At 51.2% G+C, this 22,197-nt stretch overlaps 9 protein-coding genes across 9 annotated transcripts; 5 read left to right on the forward strand and 4 right to left on the reverse strand.

Moving 5' to 3' along the window:
- Window positions 1–6,232: 6,232 nt before the first annotated feature.
- On the reverse strand, window positions 6,233–6,607 carry PHYSODRAFT_441608 (hypothetical protein; the record flags this gene model as incomplete). The annotated part of the gene is made up of 1 exon (XM_009530684.1): window positions 6,233–6,607. A coding segment is annotated over one exon (375 nt), but the record flags the coding sequence as incomplete, so codon positions are not given.
- Window positions 6,608–7,254: 647 nt separating this feature from the next.
- On the forward strand, window positions 7,255–7,800 carry PHYSODRAFT_507766 (hypothetical protein; the record flags this gene model as incomplete). The annotated part of the gene is made up of 1 exon (XM_009530685.1): window positions 7,255–7,800. A coding segment is annotated over one exon (546 nt), but the record flags the coding sequence as incomplete, so codon positions are not given.
- Window positions 7,801–7,866: 66 nt separating this feature from the next.
- PHYSODRAFT_286272 (Kazal-like serine protease inhibitor domain and phox-like domain-containing protein) lies at window positions 7,867–10,519 on the forward strand (the record flags this gene model as incomplete). The annotated part of the gene is made up of 5 exons (XM_009530686.1): window positions 7,867–8,335; window positions 8,714–9,028; window positions 9,399–9,664; window positions 9,770–9,910; window positions 10,106–10,519. The coding sequence occupies 5 exons, from the start codon at window positions 7,867–7,869 to the stop codon at window positions 10,517–10,519; spliced, it is 1,605 nt and encodes a 534-aa protein (XP_009528981.1).
- A 578-nt stretch (window positions 10,520–11,097) lies between these two features.
- On the reverse strand, window positions 11,098–11,895 carry PHYSODRAFT_509109 (hypothetical protein; the record flags this gene model as incomplete). Its single annotated transcript, XM_009530687.1, has 4 exons — window positions 11,098–11,151; window positions 11,264–11,529; window positions 11,608–11,660; window positions 11,738–11,895. The coding sequence occupies 4 exons, from the start codon at window positions 11,893–11,895 to the stop codon at window positions 11,098–11,100; spliced, it is 531 nt and encodes a 176-aa protein (XP_009528982.1).
- Window positions 11,896–12,009: 114 nt separating this feature from the next.
- PHYSODRAFT_260005 (hypothetical protein) lies at window positions 12,010–12,762 on the forward strand (the record flags this gene model as incomplete). The annotated part of the gene is made up of 2 exons (XM_009530688.1): window positions 12,010–12,260; window positions 12,336–12,762. The coding sequence occupies 2 exons, from the start codon at window positions 12,010–12,012 to the stop codon at window positions 12,760–12,762; spliced, it is 678 nt and encodes a 225-aa protein (XP_009528983.1).
- A 73-nt stretch (window positions 12,763–12,835) lies between these two features.
- PHYSODRAFT_354758 (hypothetical protein) lies at window positions 12,836–13,749 on the reverse strand. Its single transcript, XM_009530689.1, has 2 exons — window positions 13,737–13,749; window positions 12,836–13,514 (listed from the first exon to the last, which is right to left on the reverse strand). The coding sequence occupies exons 1-2, from the start codon at window positions 13,737–13,739 to the stop codon at window positions 13,065–13,067; spliced, it is 453 nt and encodes a 150-aa protein (XP_009528984.1). The 5' UTR covers window positions 13,740–13,749; the 3' UTR covers window positions 12,836–13,064.
- A 470-nt stretch (window positions 13,750–14,219) lies between these two features.
- Window positions 14,220–14,972, reverse strand: PHYSODRAFT_286274 (hypothetical protein; the record flags this gene model as incomplete). Its single annotated transcript, XM_009530690.1, has 1 exon — window positions 14,220–14,972. The coding sequence occupies one exon, from the start codon at window positions 14,970–14,972 to the stop codon at window positions 14,220–14,222; it is 753 nt and encodes a 250-aa protein (XP_009528985.1).
- A 1,737-nt stretch (window positions 14,973–16,709) lies between these two features.
- PHYSODRAFT_286275 (hypothetical protein) lies at window positions 16,710–17,447 on the forward strand (the record flags this gene model as incomplete). Its single annotated transcript, XM_009530691.1, has 1 exon — window positions 16,710–17,447. The coding sequence occupies one exon, from the start codon at window positions 16,710–16,712 to the stop codon at window positions 17,445–17,447; it is 738 nt and encodes a 245-aa protein (XP_009528986.1).
- A 1,310-nt stretch (window positions 17,448–18,757) lies between these two features.
- Window positions 18,758–19,456, forward strand: PHYSODRAFT_286276 (hypothetical protein; the record flags this gene model as incomplete). Its single annotated transcript, XM_009530692.1, has 1 exon — window positions 18,758–19,456. The coding sequence occupies one exon, from the start codon at window positions 18,758–18,760 to the stop codon at window positions 19,454–19,456; it is 699 nt and encodes a 232-aa protein (XP_009528987.1).
- Between the last annotated feature and the right edge of the window lie 2,741 nt (window positions 19,457–22,197).

Below are 22,197 nucleotides of genomic sequence, written 5' to 3' on the forward strand. Positions count from 1 at the left end.
TTCTAATTCTAACTCGCTCACTTTGTCTGATTGCTTTCTAGTCGATGATTGACATGCGTTGGCGATCTATCGTACTAAACTACGTCTACAATATTGAAGAACATCCCTGTTTTTATATCGAAGAGCTGCAAGCAGCTTTAAAGTCAGCGTTTCCTGCACATCCAAACATTTCTAGTAGAAGTTTTCTACTGCTACTATATGCCGTGCTCTGAAATTCGAGCTTGGTTTAACGCGAGGCCAGCGAAGAAGAAAACGTCCCCGCCGAAATCGGTGCTTACTTTTATGCAAGGAGTTACCACCATTCTATCGGGGACCATATCAGTTTGTTTTCTTGCAGCGACAGCCGATTTATTCTTGCAGTGGCAACCGCTCCGTTCTTGCCCTGCGTTGTGTTTGGTACTGGCGGTTGATTAGCTTAACTTTAACTTAGAGTTAGGCTGCGAGATATGATCACCGGGAAGGATTTGCTCGTTGGTTTAGAGCCCTTAATCGCATGCCAAAGTTCGTGCAAAGCACAATAACACCCGTGTTAATATGAATCAAAGCATACTGTGTTTTACGTGTACATGTACATCGGTGCCTCCAGTAACGAAAAGACTCCACCTGTTGGCACCACGCTCTTGCTTCAGAATCTAGTAGTTCAGGTCGGCATAAATAACTATATCTATTATAAACATTATTGTTGTAGTGGAGCAGGTTCCTCAAAAACCGTTCTGCGGTCTTCTCAGTGTAATCTCACACTCACAAACGCAACGTCACGCTCTTGATGAGTAGACGTCGCGTAATTCCCCGGGACTTCGCTAACGTAATTCCGAGGACGGTCTGCACCGGTTGTAGCCGTAGGTGACGATCATGTCACTGAGGTCTTGTTGTTCGTTGTTGTTGTTGTTGACGGGCGAGGGGATGGGCTTCTCACGCCGCCTCGTTGTCTTCTTATCGCTCCTTCTCCCGGTCTTCGCAGGACCTATCGCTTGTCTCCGCGGTTTCCGTTCTCGGTTCCTCCGTCCCGTTCTTCGCCGTCCGTTCGTTCGGTCCGTTCTTCACGTTCCGTTCGTCCGTTCCCTTGTAGCCTGGATGAAGTCTCTTCTTCTTGTTCACACTTCGGCCCTATCGCTTGCCTCCGTGCTCCCTCCGTTCCGCGCCGGGAAATGCGTCCGCGCGGTCCGTCCTTCGGTCGTACTCCGGTCATTTCACTTGCGTTCGCACGCCTCCTCTCCGTCGGTAACTCGGCCCTTTCGCGTACTCCGCCCCGACGTGACTAATTGAGAGTGCCCTCCTCTTGGACACTTGGTGTTGGGTTGAGTACACGTGGCCTTCTAGTCGTAGCGCCTCGTGCAACGTGGTCTGCACGGCCGGGGTCGGTTCTTCTACGCGTTGAGGTCTTGGACAGGAAAGCGGGCAAGTTGCGGGCAACAAAGGTGTATTCACGCCTTATCGGTCGGCTACTGCTTGTACTTGGACTTGTGGGCTTGGGCGCCAATTGCGGACTAGCAATCTACTGTCTTTTGGCTCCTCCCTACCGTGCTGTCTTATCTGGGTGTCCATGCCCTTCATCGAGGATCTTCTCCATTCATCTCCTTGTTCTGGCAGCGCAGCTGTTGACTTTGCACCTGGACATGCCGTCATACTGGTCTTGACTATACACTGAGGGGCCAGGGGAGCGCTAGAGCCCGAAAACGGTTCAAAAACAAACCGGTATGAAACTGGTTACAACCGGTACTAACCGGTATGGCCTGATCAGCTTGGTGGTGTAGCCGGTTCCAACCGGTAATAAACCGGCATTTCCCCCGAATTCCGATTTTCCCTGTTTTCCACCCCCTTTTTGCCGATATCTTCCACGTGTCCAACGATGACTGCATCAGTTCCGCAAAATCTTCGAGTCGCTCTTCCACATTGTTATAACAACACGATAACTCGCGCCGACATAAAGTGAGTTCACCCAGATTCGTATAAAGTCGGCGCGAGTTAATGTGAAGCCACCCAGATTCGCATTAACTCGCGCCGGCTTAAAGTGAGTCCACCCAGATGTCCGTAGGTGACTTCTGCCAGAAATAGCCGTGGGGTGGAAGGCGTGCTGCAATCAACGTCAAGGTCCTTACAGCGTTATTTTCTCGTTGCGACTAGAAACGTACCTGTAAGCACAAGTAAGTAGAACTACAACTCAACGTATAAAGTGTTTTAATTAGTGTGTTCTAGACTACCGCGTGACGGCCGCGGAGTTGGCTTACAGCTCGCCCGGCAACAGTAGCTATAGCGTGACCTCATAGTTCAAAATCGCGACGAACGCGCCGCGTCCCTCGGAGAATCACAATAGCTTACAAGATTACTTATGATTTCTGTACAACTCACTAACAATTGAGTCAACCTGTAGAATTATTTACAGTTGATGAAACCGCTGGCACGCTCAACCCACCCGCACAAAGCTATTATTACTCGTAGTGTGGACGTATTGGCTCTGGTTATGATGGAGCTGGAGGGCATATCCTTTGTCTACGGACTAAATCATGTATTTACTCACCTTTCGGCTCTATACGATAATATTTTTTAAATGTAACTTAAAAGTAAACAACACGCGTTGGTGCGTGCGCTTTGACGAGCAAGACTGTAGATGCCATGGGTTACCCAATGTATCTATGCGTAGATGTTATCATTGCTACGCGTCAACCGTTATAAGACGTTGCGATGGCAATTGAAATGGCTTCCATCCAAATATTCATAACCATTTCTAACATCCAACATCGCTGCTTCACCTGATCTACTACACTAGCCGACATTGTCTCGAATACATTTTATCAATGTTTCAAGACTAATGTCTAGATTAAGCACATTTCTAAGATTTTAGCTGATACTTTGATATAGTACATCATAGCTCGTTAGTGCGTCACATCAAAGAGTTATTCCACTACGTACCAAATGCCTTATCGCATGCTGGTTCAGCCACGTGACCATGTTTGCCTAGATTAAATCGTATGTGCAGTATGTCCCAACGCGGTGAAGTAGTCACGTAGGCGTTTGTACGTACTTCTAGGGTGGACCGCTCACGGATAGACCTAACCGGGACGAGTTTCCGTGTTCAACAAGTACGTGTGGGCATGTAAAACGTGCTAAAGTTGCCTAGTTCGGTTCTTGTTCAATAAGTTCAGCATTTCGAGGGTCAAGGAACCTCTGGTAATAGCAGGTAGCTCTAGCAACTAGCAGCGGTGCGCAGTATCAAGTGTTGATAGCCGACTAACTCGCAACAAACTCCAATTCAAAGACAAATCTAGCAACTAGACATTGCTACTTTATTTTTGTACTCGTACACTGCAATGCTTTCTTCTAGGGCAACTTGAAGCGAATACATCCGACAGTTCATCGCCACAATTGGGAAATAGTCGACGCCCAGGTAATTACTTCTATGAGTTAAAAGCTCGTCCCCTCCGTAGGCGACAATATAATGCATTAAGTCCCCGTAAAAGAAACTCCTAGCCTTATCGAATTGTGTATCTTGATTCAAGCTACCAAACTCGATATCACGCATTTTCGTTGACGCTATCGCGTGTTTCCAAGAGCAGCACTTACACGCGAGGGTTTGTATATTTGTATCGTCCCTACTTCATATTTTAATGCGATGTTGTCATGACCACAGATTCACATGAGCTTGCGCCGATTAAATATGAATTCCGTCGGATTCACGCTAGCTCGTACTCAGTTACTTAAATATGCGTTTTTCGATACTAATTATTTCATTGCAGCAGCGTCATATGCCTTGATGTCCCGGAATTCAACTTTTAACTCGAGCGGCCGACTTAAAAGTCGACCGCTTGAGTTATTGTGAGTCTGGATTCAAGTTAGCTCGAGCGGATTCAGGTTAACTCGAGTGCTCGAGTTATTGTGAATCTTTTCCTGTGGATTCAACATAACTCGAGCGCTCGAGTTGGTGCGTGAATCTGGTCAAGTTAATATGAATACACTCGAGCTAAATTGAATCCCGGATGCACTCGAAAGTGACTACCAAGCAGTTGATTTAATTTGCGTTCTAAATGCAAGTTTACTTTGCAACCTATGCTGCATTGAATGCGTGTAGATAATTAATACTGGTACTGATGTACATGGGCGTTAGTGTCAGATGCATTACGGGAGGCTGTTGCTGTAAGAGAGGATGCGCCGTCTACGTATTTTGCTCGCGCCCTGTTTTGCGTTTTGCTGGATTTTGTTGGCGCACTTTTCACCAAATTTGTCTACAGCTGCACAGAAAGAAGGCGCGATTTCCCCTCGAGTTGACATTGAAGATACAGTAACACGTTTTATGACGAGCGATTGATTTGACGAGCCTCTCCAGGCCCCGGTGTGGCCCATGTTGGTTGGCCAGACGCGGCATCGATACGGCGCGGGCCCGCAAAGCATTCGTCAAGTCTCACCGAATGCCAGCTGCCACTCTTTCCATTGGCATCGATGAATCTCTCCATAACTTGAAGTAAGGCTATTGTGCCTTTCCCAAACCTTAGTCAATCTGACCTCAAAAACTTACTCAAATCAGCACGATGAATTTCTCCTCAGATAATTCGTATTGTGCTCCTCTATGTGCCAGATATAATATTTTACCCTCCACTCGGAATTAAGCAGCACATGTGCGAATTAAGCAGCACATGTGTGTGCGGGGATCACTGGGTGTGGTCGATCCGATAACAACTTGAACCTAACACGTGAAATACGGCATTTCGCTCTACCTGATGTTTTTCTCTGAGTTGGGCTCCGATATTAAGAAGTAAGGTAGCTTTCATTCATAAATAATGCCTCTAAGTCAGATTTGTGGTTCCACTAGAACCTGGGGCTCATACAGAGAGGGTCATATTATTTTATATACAGGTTTGACTGGATTCGTTTGTAACTCGATGAAGTTAGAATACGAGAGAGCATCATAACATAACTTTGAAATCGATCATCTTAGTACTTTTTCTCGCTATTCGAAGTATTTAATTGGCATTTACCTAGCAGGGTGCAAAGGAAGAATGATGTCGTTGCCTGTGTGAACCAGCGGGAAGGCCAAAATGTCGACCGTCAGCTGGAGCGTTTTAGCTTGGACGAGCACTCGTTGCGACCACAGAACAAAGGCGAGCTGATAAATAGCTGGCACCCCGATACGGCGAGTGATCAGAAAGAGTTGGATGCCCAAGAAGACGATCTCCATCCCACAGAGTAGTAGAAGCCTCGTAACGGAGACCCCAACGGCCTTAAAGAAGGTCATGGCAGCTTGTGTGGCGTAGAATTGGCGGTTCGAGAGCCAGAAGACGGCCACCAAATAAATCGCTGGACAAGACACCATAACAAAAAAATTATTTAGCACTGGGTTAGGAAAAAAAAATAAAACGCGGTGTAGTTCTTACTGTAAAACGACGTCGTCCAGATAATCACGTACGACCTCAGCAGAATGATCTCGCTTTAGATGCATCGACGACGCGACCGAGGTGACAAAGTCCGTTCGATTCACACTGGGACTGATCTCCCGAGCTGCGAACGCCCACGTGTTAGGAGCGCTTTTGGACCGAGCAGCGCTCAGAAGTGAATGGAGGGAGACTGCGCGATGGGACTGTACTGACGCCTGTCGAATTGGTGTTCGCATTTCATGCCAGGGAAATATTCTCGATAGCTTTCACCACAGATCCGACTTAATCCTCTGATCTGAACGAAGAACTTCTTCGTATCGAGCCAAGAAATCACTTTGACGATACCCAGGGTAAGTTGAGAGCAACAAAGAGGGCGTCTTCTTATGCAGGAAGCTCGCGACGCGCGGTTCCTGGGCCATTTTCAGTGCGAGATGGAAATTATCTTCACTGTGTTGTTCAGCATCTTCCAGCTTTTCCTTCGCTTTCTGTATTTTGTAGCAGTCATCCAGGATATAGCGACAGTTTAACAGCGTCCGGAGAACCCCCAAAGCGGCGATAGCGCCCATAGTGCTGAGCGACTTGGAGTTCTGCAGTGCCAACGCGATGAAGAGCACGTGGTACAGCTGCCCCACGCAGCCAGTCATGACATTGATCAGGTCGTAGTCGTCTTTTGTGATCCACCACAAAACCCGACGAATAATATTTTGAAGTAGTGGGAGCAGGAGGGAGACCCAGAACTGCTGGGTCGACGTCAAAGCCATGAACCAGACGGTGAACGCTGGATACACGAACAACGGGATCATCTCAATCGTGACCCACAGATTCACTTTGTTGCTTTGAGCGTGGAATTGTGGGTCTTTCGGCAGACGGCGGTAGAACATGAGTCTTCCCGCTACTGCCATGGGGATAATTGCTGTGAACAGACTCAACGGTACTGGAAAAACACCCGAAGCGAGAGAGATTAGGGCATTCGTGAGCAGGAAAATGGCGGCTTGAGACACAGCAAAGAGCAGCAGCATGAATGGGGAGCTCACGGGGGATTTGGGGACACAGTCGAGTTTGATCAGAGACGGCATCAACGCACTGATCATGCCAGTGAAGAACATCCGCAGTTGGTACAACCCAGAGCCCGCAAGGCCCGTCGCCGGGTCACTTAGAGGGATGCACTCAAGAAGCAAGTTGATGATTAAACAGGGCATCGGGGTGAGGAGAAGGATCGCGGCCACGGATTTCGGAGACGTTTATCGGCGAAAAATTTCAAGCGCGTCCAGTTTGCTCACTGTGCATTGCCCCGGCAGGCGATCGAGAAGTTTGTAGATCCACTGGCCCATAGTCACGAGACACCGGAAGACGGATCGACCGAGTCGCATTACGAGGCCATTTCGGCTTGGGGACGGTGTCACTGCTACCACCTTGAAATTTGACCCGGTACGCTGGACATCGACACGTCTGACACTACGAGCCCAACGCGTGGACACATCTCGAGGCATTGCAGCCACTTCAGTTTTGATAGTGGAGAGGGCTATTTTCGAAATCTGTCCTCGCCAAAACCGATTTTTTTTTGCTGAAATGCGCCAATCCGGGACTAGATGCGTTTAGGCGAACATTTGCAAAGTCGCCTACAGTATTGTAATAATATGTGAATGTTGTTTTGTTGTTCACTTCTGCGTTGCTCTAGCAACCTTATGCTTAGGGGCTCGGCGCGAAAAGCATGAGGACGCTTCTTGTTTTCGTTGACGCGGTCCACACTTATCCGTGTTAGGTCGGGGGGTATAGTGTCATCTCCGCGCATGATAGCTGCAGCTATTATGGGCCTTGTCAATTATAGGTAAATTTGTACTTCTAAAGACTAAAGACAGCAAAGGCATTCTGGTGCTTCACATGGGCGATGACATCTGTATCGCCCACAACTTCGGGCGTCCAGCTCTCTCTTCGTCCTGTCAGCAGGGGTGTTCTGTATTTCAAAGCTATCAGACGATGGCTTCGACGTGTTGCGGGGCGTCTTCCTGGGGGCTACACCATTGCCAAGTTGGACACATTCGATGGATTTCGAGCAGAAGTCACACCATCACGGGTTTTATCTATTTTACTCCTAACTCCGGCCCCGTGTTTCCTGCTCAACATCAGCATCGAAAGCATCCCGTTGGCTGATCCAGCCACAGGATTCCGAGGGTCTCTCAACTTCCAGATCCGAAGCTACCTGTCGTTGATGTTTATGACCGGAATGCCCATGTTCATGAAAATTACTTCTATCCCCGAAATGTCAACGGCCTCCTGGAAGTTCGTCCTTGCCTACGGGATGATTACAGCAGCGGTGGCAATTGTGCACAACTCTGTCGTATCGGTCGTCGCAGGCATTTTCCCCTTGCCATTTGCCCAATTTGCGCCTGCCGGTCCGATCGTAATCGTTGGATTTTTGCTTAGTCGCCTCCTCCCGCACGCCCAAGACCCAGAGATTAAACAGCGCGTTCAAACGATCGATCTGTGGCTGAGCTTCGACATGCTCCCGGTCTTCGTGTACCCCATCTTCACTGCCGTCTTCATGTCGCTCAAGCCGACGCAGCAATTTTGGTTGTCACTGCTGCTCCCAGTGATGAAGCGTTTGCTGCGTCATGCCTTTTGGTTACTGCTACGGCAAGACCCAGATATCTCTGGAGCAATCACGTGCAGTGTCGGCCACCTCTATCACGTCCTCTTCACGGCCATGTGTCTGCAGAATGCCAAGTCGCTGGAAACTCTAGCGGCCGTGGTGGTCGTGAACGTGTTCCACATGCTGCTCAACTGTCGGGATATTCTCAAGGACGCGAATAAAGTGCAAAAGGCTAAGCACGAGCTCCGTGCTTTCGACGTAGCAGTAGCAGATGATATCGTCTCGGCGGCGTTGACTCTAGCTCAACAGGAGCCACTACCGGAGCTGTTGCACCGGAAGTCACCGTCCCGAATGTTTTCAAACTTCCCGGAGTTTCAAGGTGTTGACTTTGTGAAAAGGCATCGCGAAGTATTGCAACGCAAACGATCACTAACCAAAGTTGGTGGCCCGACGGTTCTGAACATCACTATGCTGGGGCGGAGCCTTCATCACGCTTTTTCCAAATCGGCTCCAAGAGGTACCGATCAGCGCACGGGGGGCTGTTCACGGGTGCACTCAATTCGGTCGAAAGGGGATCAGACCCGTCGACGCGCAGTGTACGTTCGCAACGTCACGTACACTTTGCACCAGACCGAGATCATCCTCTTGCGATCGTACATCTCCGTTAATGTGCTGATACTCTACGGTTCGTAGGCTGTGCAGTACGAATCTTCGATGCTCTTTCCGCTTTTGCACTGAGATACTGTTGCTTTTGTAGGTGTCTACCTCCTCATCGTCTTCTGGCTGCCCAACCGCAAATACTTCGCCACAATGACCACAATGACGACGTTCTTCGCAGTCGTGAAAATGATACGCCACTTGCTCCTGCTCGGCATCATGGAAGTAGTTTTCCTGGGTCTGTACCTGCTCTTGATCTCGCGTCGACTTGGAGTGTCGGGCGTGCTTCAACTCGCGTTCGTGCTCTGGTCGCAGCGCAAGCTGCTTCAGTCGAAATTCTTGTGCTTGTCCGTTATTATCCTGGGCTTCCCACTAGAGCACTATGGCAACAGCATCATTTTTAATCTCAGAACTGGTTAGCGTGTAAGGACTTGTGATATCGATGCGTGCACATGTACACCGGCAGATACTCACGTTGGTAGGATCCAAAGAGTTGCCAGCATTTTCCAACAGAAACGGTCGACATTTCCCGAATGTGTGGAGCTTTGGCGGAACTCGCACCCGCAGTTTCACTTGTCATGCATATTTTTGACGGAGATGTATTTCGCAGCAACCAGAATAGCAAGCTGCAGTACTCTCGAATCTGGGTGACCGCGGGAAGCTTGTGGGCTGTTCATCCTTCCCCCCTTCGTGGACAATGAGGGTGCTACCCCTTGCTGTGCTTATGTATCTTGCAAGCGCACAACCCCCAACTGAAGACGACATGATGAGTGACCGAACTCCAGCTGCCACGCCACTCGAGATTGGCATGGGACCACAAGCCGCTGCTCTAATCGACTGCAGCAAAACTCTCGACTGCGAGCTGGTCCCTTACGATCCCGTATGCGGGTCCGATGGCGTCACGTACGCCAACGACTGCGCGTTTGCTGCAGCGTTTTGCTCAGGCGAAAGTCACACGGACACGCTCTTCATCCAGGACGTCGGCGAGTGTCCTCCTGTTACCGACGACGTCGAAGATCAAGAGGGCACGCCGATCATGCCGCTCGCTGAGGTACAGAAGGGGGATGTTGACCACGCTGAAGTCGCGGTCAAGGCGAACACTGAGGCGAACACCGACGTGGACTTGATGACGATATTCTGCTCTCTCACGTGCAAGTTGACGCCTGATGAGGTCTGTGGCACGGACGGAGTCACGTACATCAACGACTGCCACCTGCTGGCGTCAAAATGTGAACACCCCGAGCTGGAAAAGGCCTCCCATGGCGAGTGTCCAACCCTTGAGTTCAACGCCTTGGAGGTGAGTGAGAGCACCATTATCAACGTCGCAACCCAAGCACCGGAGAAATGCAACCCAATGTGCGAGCGCGTGTACGACCCAATTTGCGGCTCGGACGGCGTAACATACGCGAACCCGTGTCTTCTTGAATACGCCGGGTGTCGTAACCCCAGTATACAGCCCTTCGGAGCAGGGAAGTGTCCACCAAACATGCAGGCTGCGCGCAGTGAAAGCCTCCCTGCCAGCACCAACAACGGAGGTGAGTCCTGCATCCCTGGGCCGTGTCCGTACACTTACGCGCCCGTGTGTGGCTCGGACGGCCAAACCCACGACAATCTTTGTCTCTTTGCCAACGCGAGATGCCAACACCCGCACAACGCTCTTGCAGTCGTCCACGACGGCGAGTGTGACGCTGACACGAAGCTCACTTGCGAAACAATGACGTGCCCCACCTTCACCGAGTGTCGTGAACAAATTGAACCCGACGGCGCCATCGTGGCCTATTGTGCAGATGTTTGTTCGCCTGATCGCTGTAGCGAACGCGAGGACTGCGAGCTGGTGGACTCCGACTGCTACACGGCGCCGTGCTCCCCCATCGCCATGTGTATCCCCAAAGTCCTGGACGGGTAACGGAGCTATTAGGTAGATCACTTCGACACAGATTTATTCTTCGGTCAAATCGATCATATCCACGGTGCAGCTGCTCTTTCGGAGTTTCTCGACACCAAGAATATTTTGTGACCTCCTTCCCTCCCATGAGTCACCTTCCTCCGTATCCTCAAAGTGATTCTCGTTTGCATCGTTTGCGTAGTCTAGCTCTCTGTCCTCTTCAAACCAGCCATCCGAATTGTACTCCGCAGCAAGATTATTGTTGGAAGATGCAGCATCAATGCTGACCGCATCCCCTCGATCTTCCCTCTCTCTTTCCTTCGCAGAAACTTCAGGGGCGGCGTTTGACTTTTCAGGACGTGTCGATCGTATCTCGTCGGATTCAGTCGGTGTAGCAGTCGCAACTCGAGCTTTCTTCTTCCCTCGCTTTCTTCTACCAGCACCTTTTCGCTTCCTGCTTGCTTTCTCTGTTCCACGATGCTGCGTCAGGAGAGACCACTCCAAAAGTTGCTGACACGCCGGGCACTCTCCCCTCATGTCGACCGCAGCAGCCTCCTCCTCTTCATTCTCTTGGTCTTTCAGTGACCGGAAATGGTCCATCAAACACGACGAATGGCAGCACATCTCGCATCCACGATGGTAGCAGCCCACCACTTCTCCAAGGCTCTCACCCTCTCCAGTCTCCGATTCCGTCTCCTGATCAGGAGACAATTCGTACTCGCAAATAAAGCACGTGGCTGCAGTCATAGCATTCTCCCGTTCAACGCCTGCAAACGTCTCCAATGCTCTGAACTCGAACTTTGCAGCAGAGCATCTGGGCCCCAGCCCTCGAGCGACCTGGTGCATCTCCTCGCTCGTGAAGGTCACGGTGAGATTCAAATCCTTGAACGGCTCCAGGTTGACCATCTCCAGCATCTCCAGCATCTTCCTCTTGACGGACCGAGGGGCCCCCAGGCCTTTGGACCCGCGCAGAAACTTCAACTGCTCCCTGGTGATTTTGCTCACGAGCGGATGCTGCCACACCCACTCAACTAGGAGGCATCAACCAAGTAACCCAGTTAGAACTATTGGGGTTTCTACCAGTACAGACACTATTTCATTGCACTCACACTGCATAGCTCGAAACTTGCTCGGAAAGCCGTGCACGACGGCGATCATCTCCCTGCACGAAAGAGCACTGATTGTTAGTCACCCATTATAGTACCTTTAGAACTGACATAACCTATTGTAGTACTTTACCAAGGTCGGAATTTCCGCGTCCGCTTGGCTCCATTCGCGAGCTCTCCGTTGTGCTGGCGTATACGCCGTGTTGGGTCCACAGTGAAGCCCACGTACGTGCAGCGGAGGCGCTGCGGGGCCTGCACGGGCGTCAGCAGGTAGCAGGCGAAGAAGCCCATGGCATTGAGCTCTCTCGGTCTTGCGATTCGTCCAAATCCGTCGCTTCGTTTTTGTCGAATCACACGCGAGCTCACTTTTAGCCTCCCCACAAATCCAAGTCACTTCATTTCACTATGGCCACCGTCATCGCCGAGTACGAGCGCGCCGTGAAGGCCAAGGCGGAGATCGAGGCGGAAATCGAGGCCGTGGGCGCCGAATTAACCTCGGGCAACAACCCCGGCCTGCATGGGCCGCTGGTGGACGCCGAGGGCTTCCCGCGCGCGGACATCGACGTGTACCGCGTGCGGCAGCTGCGGCACGCGCTCGCGATCAAGCGGACGGATCACCAGCAAGTTATGAGGAAGATCGAGGAGCTCTTGCCACAGTGAGTCGGCGGTCTTTTGTGTGTTTAACCTTGGAATGAGTGGAGTTAACCTCCGTTTTACCTCACTACCACCAGGGTTTTCGCGGCCCGCAGCGGCCCTAAGGCGGAGGAGACGCCCACGACGCCGCCCAAGGCCAAGCAAGTGGACGCGACGCTGCAGAAGCTCGAGGCCGAGTGGAAGCAAAAGCTGGCGGTCGTGTCGGACGAGGAGAGACGGCTGCAGCCCTTCGCAGTGGTGGAGAGCGTCCAGCCAGAGTCGCCCGCCCAAGCCGCGGGGCTGCAGGCGCAGGACCAGGTGCTGCGCTTCGGCTCGGCGGACGCGAGCAACCACCGGCAGCTGGCGGCCGTGCGGGACATCGTGCAGCGCAACATTGGCAGCGGCATCCGCGTGCTGGTGCGGCGTCAGGCAGAGCAAGAACTTGAGCAGGTGCTGGCGCTGGCGCTCACGCCGCAGACGTGGGCGGGCGCTGGAGTGCTGGGCTGTCTCCTGCAGTTAATGTAACCTGTCAGCAATGGTTGGCGCGACAATGAATACGACTACCAATTCACACAAGACAGGGACAATAACAAAAGCGTTTCCGAGTCAGCAGGCGTGGTTCCATTACAGACATGTGGTTAGTCTATCTAGCCAGCAGTAAGCAGCGGCGCCAGCAGAACTCGGAGCCCGCGGTGGAGACTGCAGCGGGGCGCCGCCTGCACTTCCCAGCCCAGAAGCGGACGCCCCAGCCGTCCACCAGCAAGCGAGCAAGTCTTGAGAACGAGTCCACCATCCGAAGACAGTGCGCCCTGGTCGACTCCGTCTGTCTAAAGACGGCGACCACGGCGACCACCCTTTCGGCGGGTGCTGTCCGTCGGGATGGGGGTGACGTCCTCAATACGTCCGATCTTCAGGCCATTGCGAGCAAGCGCACGAAGGGCCGACTGCGCGCCGGGGCCCGGGGTCTTGGTCCGGTTGCCGCCCGTAGCGCGGATCTTGATGTGCAGAGCGGTGACGCCGACCTCCTTGCACTTGGCGGCCACGTCCTGGGCGGCAAGCATGGCGGCGTAGGGCGAGGCCTCATCACGGTCAGCCTTCACCTTCATTCCGCCCGTCACACGCACGATCGTCTCGCGGCCCGACAGGTCGGTCACGTGCACGAACGTGTCGTTGAACGAGGCGAAGATGTGGGCCACACCGAACACCTGCTCGCCCTCCTTGAGCGTGGGGCCAACGCGCACCACCTCCTCTACTTCCTTCGTCGCGGTTTTCTTCGACTGCATTAGCGAGGCACAAGGTAGAGCAAGAGGTTAGTAACCACGACGGATTGATACATGCACGGATTGCTCGACGCCAGGGCGAGTTCGAGGCGGCTGCAGGCGCGACCGGGGTGACAACAGAGCTCAGACGCTGCGCTATGAGGTCACGCCGCTGGAGCCTGTTCGCCTGCATGCCTGCTCTCGCCCCAGACGCCGAAGAAGAGCGGCAGCGCTACGCACCATGATGGATTCGGACTTGAAACTGGGAATGACTCGGCCGAGCTGCGGGGCGGCAGAGCTCCGCTGGCCGCCAGTCAAAACGGAGGCCGCGCGATTGGCGGATAATATGGTGATGGTGAATTGGTGGATAATCGGGAAAGTAATTAGCCAATTGTGAGACGTGTAGCCATATAGGAATGGATACAGAAAAGGCAACTACATGCAAAGGTCTTGCGTTTGTATTGAGTACACCGACTAGCCGAGCGCCGCCGCTACGCGGCGGTGAATTTTTTGTTAGTTGGCGCTTCGCTCGCAATGCTCGCTGCGCTATTGGAGCAGACTGCCTACGCTTCGCTACGGCAGTGGCGGACCCGTTCCGCTCGCCTCGTCGGCTCGCTGCACTACTCTATGTTAGATTAGTACTACAGAGGCCCCGCAATATCGTATTGGGGGGTCGCCTTCGCTTCGCTCGGCAGCCTAGGTACGATTATGTGGACCACCTTATTATGTTGTCACGGGCTTCACACGGACGGACACACTGGACGGTCTCTCTCGTAGATGGTTAGCAGTCTTCTCATTGCATTGCCTCCGTCTTGCGCTCAGTCCTACCAGCCAGCCCCAGGAACTTGAGATAGTACGGATAGTCGGGTTCAGCTCGGACTTGACTGGGGTGCAGACGTACCAGTTGGGTCTCTGCGCGTCGGCCCACACTTGGGCCTTGGCCAAGCGCTCTGCCCGAGAGCCCTCGAGGTAGATCGGCGGCTGGTCCAACGTGCCTTTAGTGCGCCACATCTCGTCGTTGAACATCTTGGCGTAGCGCATGTACGTCTCGAACGTATCGGAGCTGTGGCCATCGAGTAGCCCCAAGTTTATCCACGCGCGGTATGTGGACGTGTCGTCTTTCAGCCACTTCTTCAGGGTCTTCTCCACGAACTTCTGGTAGTACTTGTAGCTCGAGTGGGCTTCTAGAGTGGCTCCAGATAGCCGCTCCATCCCCAGCGCCGCCTTGACGTTATCGACTGACTCCCCAGCGTTGACCCACTGCTTAATTTGCGCCTTCATGGGGTTCTTAGAGAATAACCCTCTATCTTCTACCGGCGGTTCGGCTGCGTCAGAGTCGATAGCTTTGGCGGTTCGCAACAGCCTTGCGCGGTAAATTGGAGCATCAGGTGACGAGATCTCGGCTGCGGTGGCTAGCAAGCAAGTGAAGAGGATGAATATCGCCACCACACTTAGTTGAAGGTGACGAGTACCCATGACGGAGTGAGTTGAATGCTGTGAAGTGCCCAATAGAACGCAATTTGACCTGTGTTGGGTGGTGAGGAAACCAAGGTTGAAGGGGCTTTGGCGCTAGATTACTGGCCTATTACGCGTGTAGGAGCCCTCAAGATTAGATAACAATTACAGTGTAGATGTGACTCAGGTACAGTGAAATTGACTATGCCAAGTAGGTTATCTAGTTACTAGATTATAGTAGCCGTATCCGCTACTCTCGCCTACGCACGCTGTCGCTAGATCGAGAGTACTAAGTAATTACCGTCACCATGAGCACCAACGTGCTCCCCCTGGCCTTCGTAGCCGCGAGCACCTCGTGCTCCCCCTGAGCTTGAGTCTCCTTCCTCCATCGACCTCCGTCGATCAGTCGTCATCGCACACACCATCACCTCCGTCGCGCATCGGCACTCGGTCGCCCCTTTCGCGGGCGTCCTGACCAACGCCGCGCCAATCCACCGGGAAGACCAGCACCATCTCTCTCATCGACACTCTTGACTTGTACACCACGCCCTCGCATCCGGGCGGGCTCTCCGTCGTCGTTGCGAGTCAGCACCAGCACTTGCCCTCGATCGTGCGCCTCTCGTCGATCGCGCCGAGCCGTTTGGGCTCATAACCTGTAGGAAGTACTGGTAATTTGCAAGCGGGGTAGCAAAATTGGGAGGTGGAAGCAGTCGAAAAATGTTAAGCATGCTATTGAAGCAGTAAACTTTGCGCATGGCACACTAGTAGATTGCCTGCTATTACGTAGTAGTTGTTGGCGATCACTTTGCCTGTGGGGCAATTAGTCTCTATATTTTTGCCGGTATGTTTACCACATACTTCATTACTTAATACTCTCCAGATGACGAACTGACGTGCCGATTCTCTTAGACCAGTCGCTTAGATGAGGCTGTATGCTACACCGAACGCTGTAGGTACATGCAATGATACCAACATCGTTTCCTTTTTTTCTACCGTAATTCCAGTTCGTCTTAATGATTTTATTTTTGTTTGAAAGCCCACGCAACACTACCCCACGAGCAGGTAGTTCTTCTTCATGTTAGTTCGAGCGAGCGCAACTCACGTACTTGGCTAAGTAATAATGTATGAAACAGAATACATATACCTACAGTAGGTATTGTGTTTCAGACATTTCCCCGTTCAAGCGCCAGCTACTTCGTGTTCGTGTTCAGAGGTCCTCTATTTACGTTTGTTTTAGCAAACGTAGTTTAACAACTACCAGTATACTGTAGAGTCCTCCAGCTACAAACAAACTTTTGTCAGCTCCCTCCCTCAGTGTAAAGTGAGGCTATCGCTACTTAAATTGTGTATTGTGAACGTTAGTGCGCCTTACGCTCAGGGAATAAGTGATCTACACTCTCCCGCTACTTTAAGTACACGGGAAATGCGTACTCTCAGAGGTGTCAGCGCCGCCGACTCGGCGGTACGAATGCCAAACTCCAGAACAATCAATACATGTAGCACCATATGAAACGATTGAGCCAGTTTACACAGCTTTACTCCTATCTGATGATCGGGTTTCGTGAGACAGTATAGGATATGGTACAACCCTTTATCGGCAAAAGGTTCAAGATTAAACGCACTCGCTATGCAATCTAACAGCGCGCAGTGCATCTTCATCGTGAATCGTTCATGGACGACGGCCATCCGCATCTCCACCAGTTCGCAGTCCGCTTCATTTCACCCAAGTGCCCGGGAACTATTAGATATCGGTACAGTATGCTGTCTTCTCGGTGGCTAACAACGCTTCTCATGCTGATGGCGGTCTCCGTCCTCATTACCTCCGGCGTTAATGCAACGGAGTTGAGCCAAGACCAAGTTCCACTGCCGGTGTCTGGAAGCCGCAGGATGCTGCTACGTGGCGCTACAGAGGCCGACGCTGACAACGAAGACCGAGGGGGTTTCTCGTGGCTGAGGCAGCAGTACTGGCTTGAGACCGAGAAATCCAAGAGCTACGTCAAGCAGGCCTTGGGTTTGGACGGGCTGGAGGGAGCCGCGCTGAAGGCTGCCCCGAATTTCGTTCACTACGACGATTTCGTGTACGCGCGTCAAGGGAATATTTTGAAGAACTGGTTGGACGAGGGTCTCACCACACCGCAACTCGCGAAGCACTACAAGCTAAATGACATCCCAGCGATCGAACTGAAAAAAGACACCAACAAGTACAAAAAACTCGTGCGATTCGCCAAGATGGAGGACGAGAAGATATTTAACTTGAGGAACAGCGACGTGGACGTCAAGATGGTGAATGGAGGCAGCCCAGCGGAGATGGAAGCAAAACTGGAGGCCTGGGTGTCGGCAAGGCGCCCCAGATACTACGTGAGAAAGATGCTCAATCTGGACAATAGGTCTCGGAAGACTCTCCTGGGGAGTAAATACTACTCGTACTACGGTAGATTTTTGGGGCTGACCGGACAAAAACCAACGCTTCCGCAAAAGCCCGCGGTAGAGGCTTAGCAAGCGACGAGAATTTCATTTTGATGAGGGGTTGCCTTCCGAGAAATTGATAAGTACTGACGTTGCCAAGCACTATGTACTTGGCAACGTCAGTAGTGTATTTTCGCCCCTTTCTGATCAGAACGGTCGCATCATTTCTGGTTCCATTCCATTTCGCGAGTTGATATCTGCGTTCAGGTGAAGTTTCGAGTTCACTCATTTTTCGCGCTTGTTTCTTCACGCTCGCTGAGCGGAGCTCACCTTGGTTAAGTATTTTACCCAACTAGCCAGCGACAGAACCAAACTTGAGTGAAAATCCTTAGGGTCTGGTGAGCTCTTAAGCGGCGTTGCCAACTCATTTGAAGAAGAGGGAGGGGCCGAGACAGAACGATGAATCAGCGGGGCATTTTGAATTCAAGCCTACTGTATCGGACACATGTAACAACTGCAGTGCTGTAATTACACAGTGGCTCGAAGACAAAGCTAAGTTGTAGGCGCAGCTTATCGAAGATATTAACGGAAATTACCGAATAATACCCCGGGCACTATTTATTAGCACCCTCCCATTTTCAAAACAAATATGCTAAATTATGGATATTACACAGTATAAACATGATTTCGACAATAAATCCATAAATATATACTTGATCTTTGTATGGAAGTAACATTGTAACCCTGGGATACACATTGGGTTACGTTTTAGAGGGTACTATACGGGTAAGGGGTATTATTCGGGAATTTACGTTATCTCACGCCATGTAAAGCAAATCTACAGTATACTTTCACGCCATCAAGCAGCGAGGTACTATGAACAGTTCGAAATGGCAGATGCCCTGTACATCTCATCCGCTTCATGTATGACGATATTATATTGTGCTTTGCAGACTTTTTGGCACTTCGGACTGTAACTCGTACGACTTATCAGCACGACTTAGTGATAAATCGTACTCGAGTACGAATTGCTGTAAGTCGTGGATGGTCAATCAGCACTATGTAGTGCGCATACCATCTCCTGCATGATTTAGCACATTCAGTACGGATTAGCATCCTTTTGGCACTTTTAGAATGTGCCATTCCTGAGCCATATCGGTTTCGAAACAAGATTCGAGCAGCTCGCATTCAAGGCCACTATGATTTACCGCTAAGTTCGAACACTAAGTAGTGCACTAAATAGGAGGGCAAACTGGATGCAAAGCACAATACATGCATGGCAACTGGAGGAAGAAAGTATCACAATCACCAAGTGCACACAACTCGCGCTATTCGACATCAGTTCTCATTTTGCTCACAAGATCTCAAGCCCCCCCCCCCCCCTGTCGACGCACTCAGCTATGCATTGGTACTGCGTCTGGCTCGTGGCGATGCTCGTTGCTTGCGATTTACTCGTCACGGGTGCTCAAGCAGAATTCCCTTCGGTGGCTTCGCTCGATCATGCTCCTCTGGCGCGCAAGCGTGTCAGCGTCGACGGCGGGAGACAGCTGAGATCTGTCCCCGACTCGAGCGAGACGGAAGAGAACGGTGTGTGGTCGTGGATCGTGAAACACTACCAAATGAAGGCGTGGGTCGCCAACGGAACGCCCCCCAAGCAGGTCATGAAGGAGCTGGGACTATTAGGATTGCGAGGAAACGCCCTCACAACCCATCCGAACTACGAGCGCTATCTCCAGTTTGAGCGCAAGGTGATGAAGGATGCGATTTATGAAGGCGTTGATACGATAACGCTCTGGACGAAGTGGAATTTGGGGCAGATGTCGGAGGCTGAACGACAGACATTCGCACTCTACAAGGAGTACGCGACGCTGTACGACAAGCTCTATTACGCGAATAGAAACTCCTTTGTGGACGAGCTCCCGATCTTAACCAGATCAACCCCAGGCGAGATGGAGGTGAAGTTGGACATTTGGGCCGAGTTGATTAGATCCAACAAGTACGTGCACGAAATGTTGGGATTGACAGGCAAGCCAGAAAAGGTCGTGATGGCCAACCCGTACTACAAACGCTTTTTTGAGCTGACCAGCAGCAAACAGTAGCTCATGGACACTGGACACGTGAATAATTGAGCCTGTAGTGACGTATCACAAGCGAATAACATTGCTATTCACCGTTTAAATTCGAGACGTGTATTCACCGTTTGAAGACGATATATATACAGTAGTTTTTTGCTGTGGTAGATATAGTAAAGCAGCTTAAGATATTACGCGCAGAACGATTGAATCTCACTCGTGCCGGTAGATGACGGTAAAAGAGTTCAATGTGCCTGAGTAGTAGCGTCCTCCAATTCAGTAATATGTTGACTTGATAAACTATTCACATTATGGTGATGTCCATCAGACATAAAATATTGGTAAAAACATTTTAGATTTTAGCGCGCCTCGGGCGTAGTCGCCATAACCGCAACAAATACAAATACAAATTAGATTTCATGGATCTGACTGTGTTTTTGTATGCCTTGAGTCAATAACATAACCGATATGGCTCTGGCCACAAATACATATTGAATTGACTTGAGAAAACGTAAGTCCCTGCCACCGACGCTTTAATGGATCGCTCTGATTGGTTAAAATGACATGACTAGCCCTTGGCAGTCCGAATGAGGGGCACGTCGGGTACACTGCACTTGCGGGTCACTTATTAAGTCCCTCGGAAATGCGGTGTATATCTACTAGACATACTATCTAGGTGAAGCATTTAGTAGCATACGCATTACAGATAAAGTAGGTGGTTGGGCCGTGACAACCGAAACAACATGGAAGCTGAGGGGCCCGTGCCCTGTACGTGCCGAACCTCGTGGGTGGCGATATCGATCACCTGTCCTCTCTGATGTCGCGCTTTGGATTTTCATCGGACTCTCCGCAATCGGAGAGCCACAGCGTTTCTAGCACGAGTGGGCCCAGGTTGCTTTGTCGTAAGTTGTTGGTAGACAGGAGTAGTAAGCAACTAGTAACTAAGTGACAGTACAGTCTCCAAGAAAAGAAAAGAAAAACATGAAAGCTGAAGCCGTACTACTACTACGAAGCTTGGCGCATCCGGAAAAGGGTGGCGTTATGATTTGAGTTAACACGAACGTAGTTCGAACAAACAGCGCCGGCCATCGCGTGCTGCTTGACCACTATCGCGCAGCGCGCTTCGTTTCAGTGGCGCGCGCACCGTTCGCTGTGTACTCCTGCCGATGAGACTCCACCAAGTAGTGGAGCCCCTTCACTCAGGGACTGCATAGGTTTGGCCGTGAGTGCCACCCACTCTAAGCCGACGTCTGCTGGCGTCGCCTCGGCCGAGACGATGGAGACGGTGACGGGCAAGGAGGTGATCGCGGCGAACGACAAGGGCTGCGCGGCGACATCCGGCTGGACGAGCGGCGCGGACACAACCCAGGAGTCTACGGAGGCCACCGAAAAACGGAGACAACTTGTTGTAGAACATACTTACGCAAACTCTTAATCCTGCGACACTGTATTTAAAATTCTGCTGGTTTTAGTGGACACATAGCAGGAGGCATAGATTTGTGCTCGAGGTCTCCGGAAAGTAGTTGTTTAACTACACTGGAACCTGGAGGCGAATCAGGACTGTGCACTTAGGTAGAAATATTTTGACCAATAGGAGTCTCCGCTAATCGTCGGCTACCGCCGCTTACGCTTTCCCGGAAGGATGCGATCCTAATGTCCAATAGTGGACCTCAGTCAATGTGTCGTACTCCAAGGTGGGAATACACCAATTCCGGAAATTATAAGCCAATCCGCCTACGTTTTGGCGGAAAATCCCATATGTAACTTACGTAAATATGAGAATGTCAATTCCGTTGAAATTTTCCAAATCGGGCCGATTGCGAGATTCGCCCAACACAAACTCATAATGGAGGTCCTATAGCCAATCCAAATGACCGGGGCGATTGGCGGGCGATTTGGCTCGGGCGATTGCAATCGGCCGGATCGCAAATTTCGTCTAGAACACCAAACATCTCTTCATGTTTACTGACAATATTCATATTGACGTTTTATTCGTACCGTTCTGCCTGGTCAGAATTCGCTCATACGCACAACAAACACACGGAATGAATTTTGGAGATAGATCCGTTGATCAAATGACTTGATTTCGACTCCAGATTTATTAATACAAGTAGTCTTATAAAACTACTCGGCGAAAAGCGGTCAGTCGTTCATGCGGTCATCCAATCCACAAAGCCGTCGCATGACAACAGCGGCCTGCTGGGCGAGGGTTCTCCCCCATGTAACGATGATATCCTTACGCTGGTTACGGTGTGGTGTGTTCGTGGAATATGAGCTCTACAAGCGGTAACAGCTCACTTGAGTAGCCCCTAAACCGATAGAGCAGCAAACGTACAAAAGCGTTTGCATTTGCACAGAGTTGATGTTTTGTGAAAATCACCAACATGTTTGTGGAGTAGACTAGATGGAGCGCTATCGAGAAAAGCACTTCTGTACTCGGTCACACAACCGGCGTTGCCTTTTTATAAGCAAAGACTAGCGAGAAAACACATTCGCGCTTGAGCTGCGAGGTTCTAGCCGTCGCGTCCTCCGTCCAACGTGCAGTCCTTCCGAGCCACAGTATCTTTGAGCTGTGTAGATGTCGGCAAGCATACCGCTTAACGCCCTACCATCTTTCACCACCACCGTGGAGAGTGCTTCGCGCACAATACTTCGGGTGCAGAAGCAGCAACTACAGTACTTCTTCAACAACTGTGGTGCCGGGAAAGTTGAGTGAAGCTCACGGCAAGGCCCGCGGCGTTCGGCGTCAACTCAACTGGCGGATCGAG

Source organism: Phytophthora sojae (assembly GCF_000149755.1).
Source record: "Phytophthora sojae unplaced genomic scaffold PHYSOscaffold_5, whole genome shotgun sequence".
Lineage (NCBI taxonomy): Eukaryota > Oomycota > Peronosporomycetes > Peronosporales > Peronosporaceae > Phytophthora > Phytophthora sojae.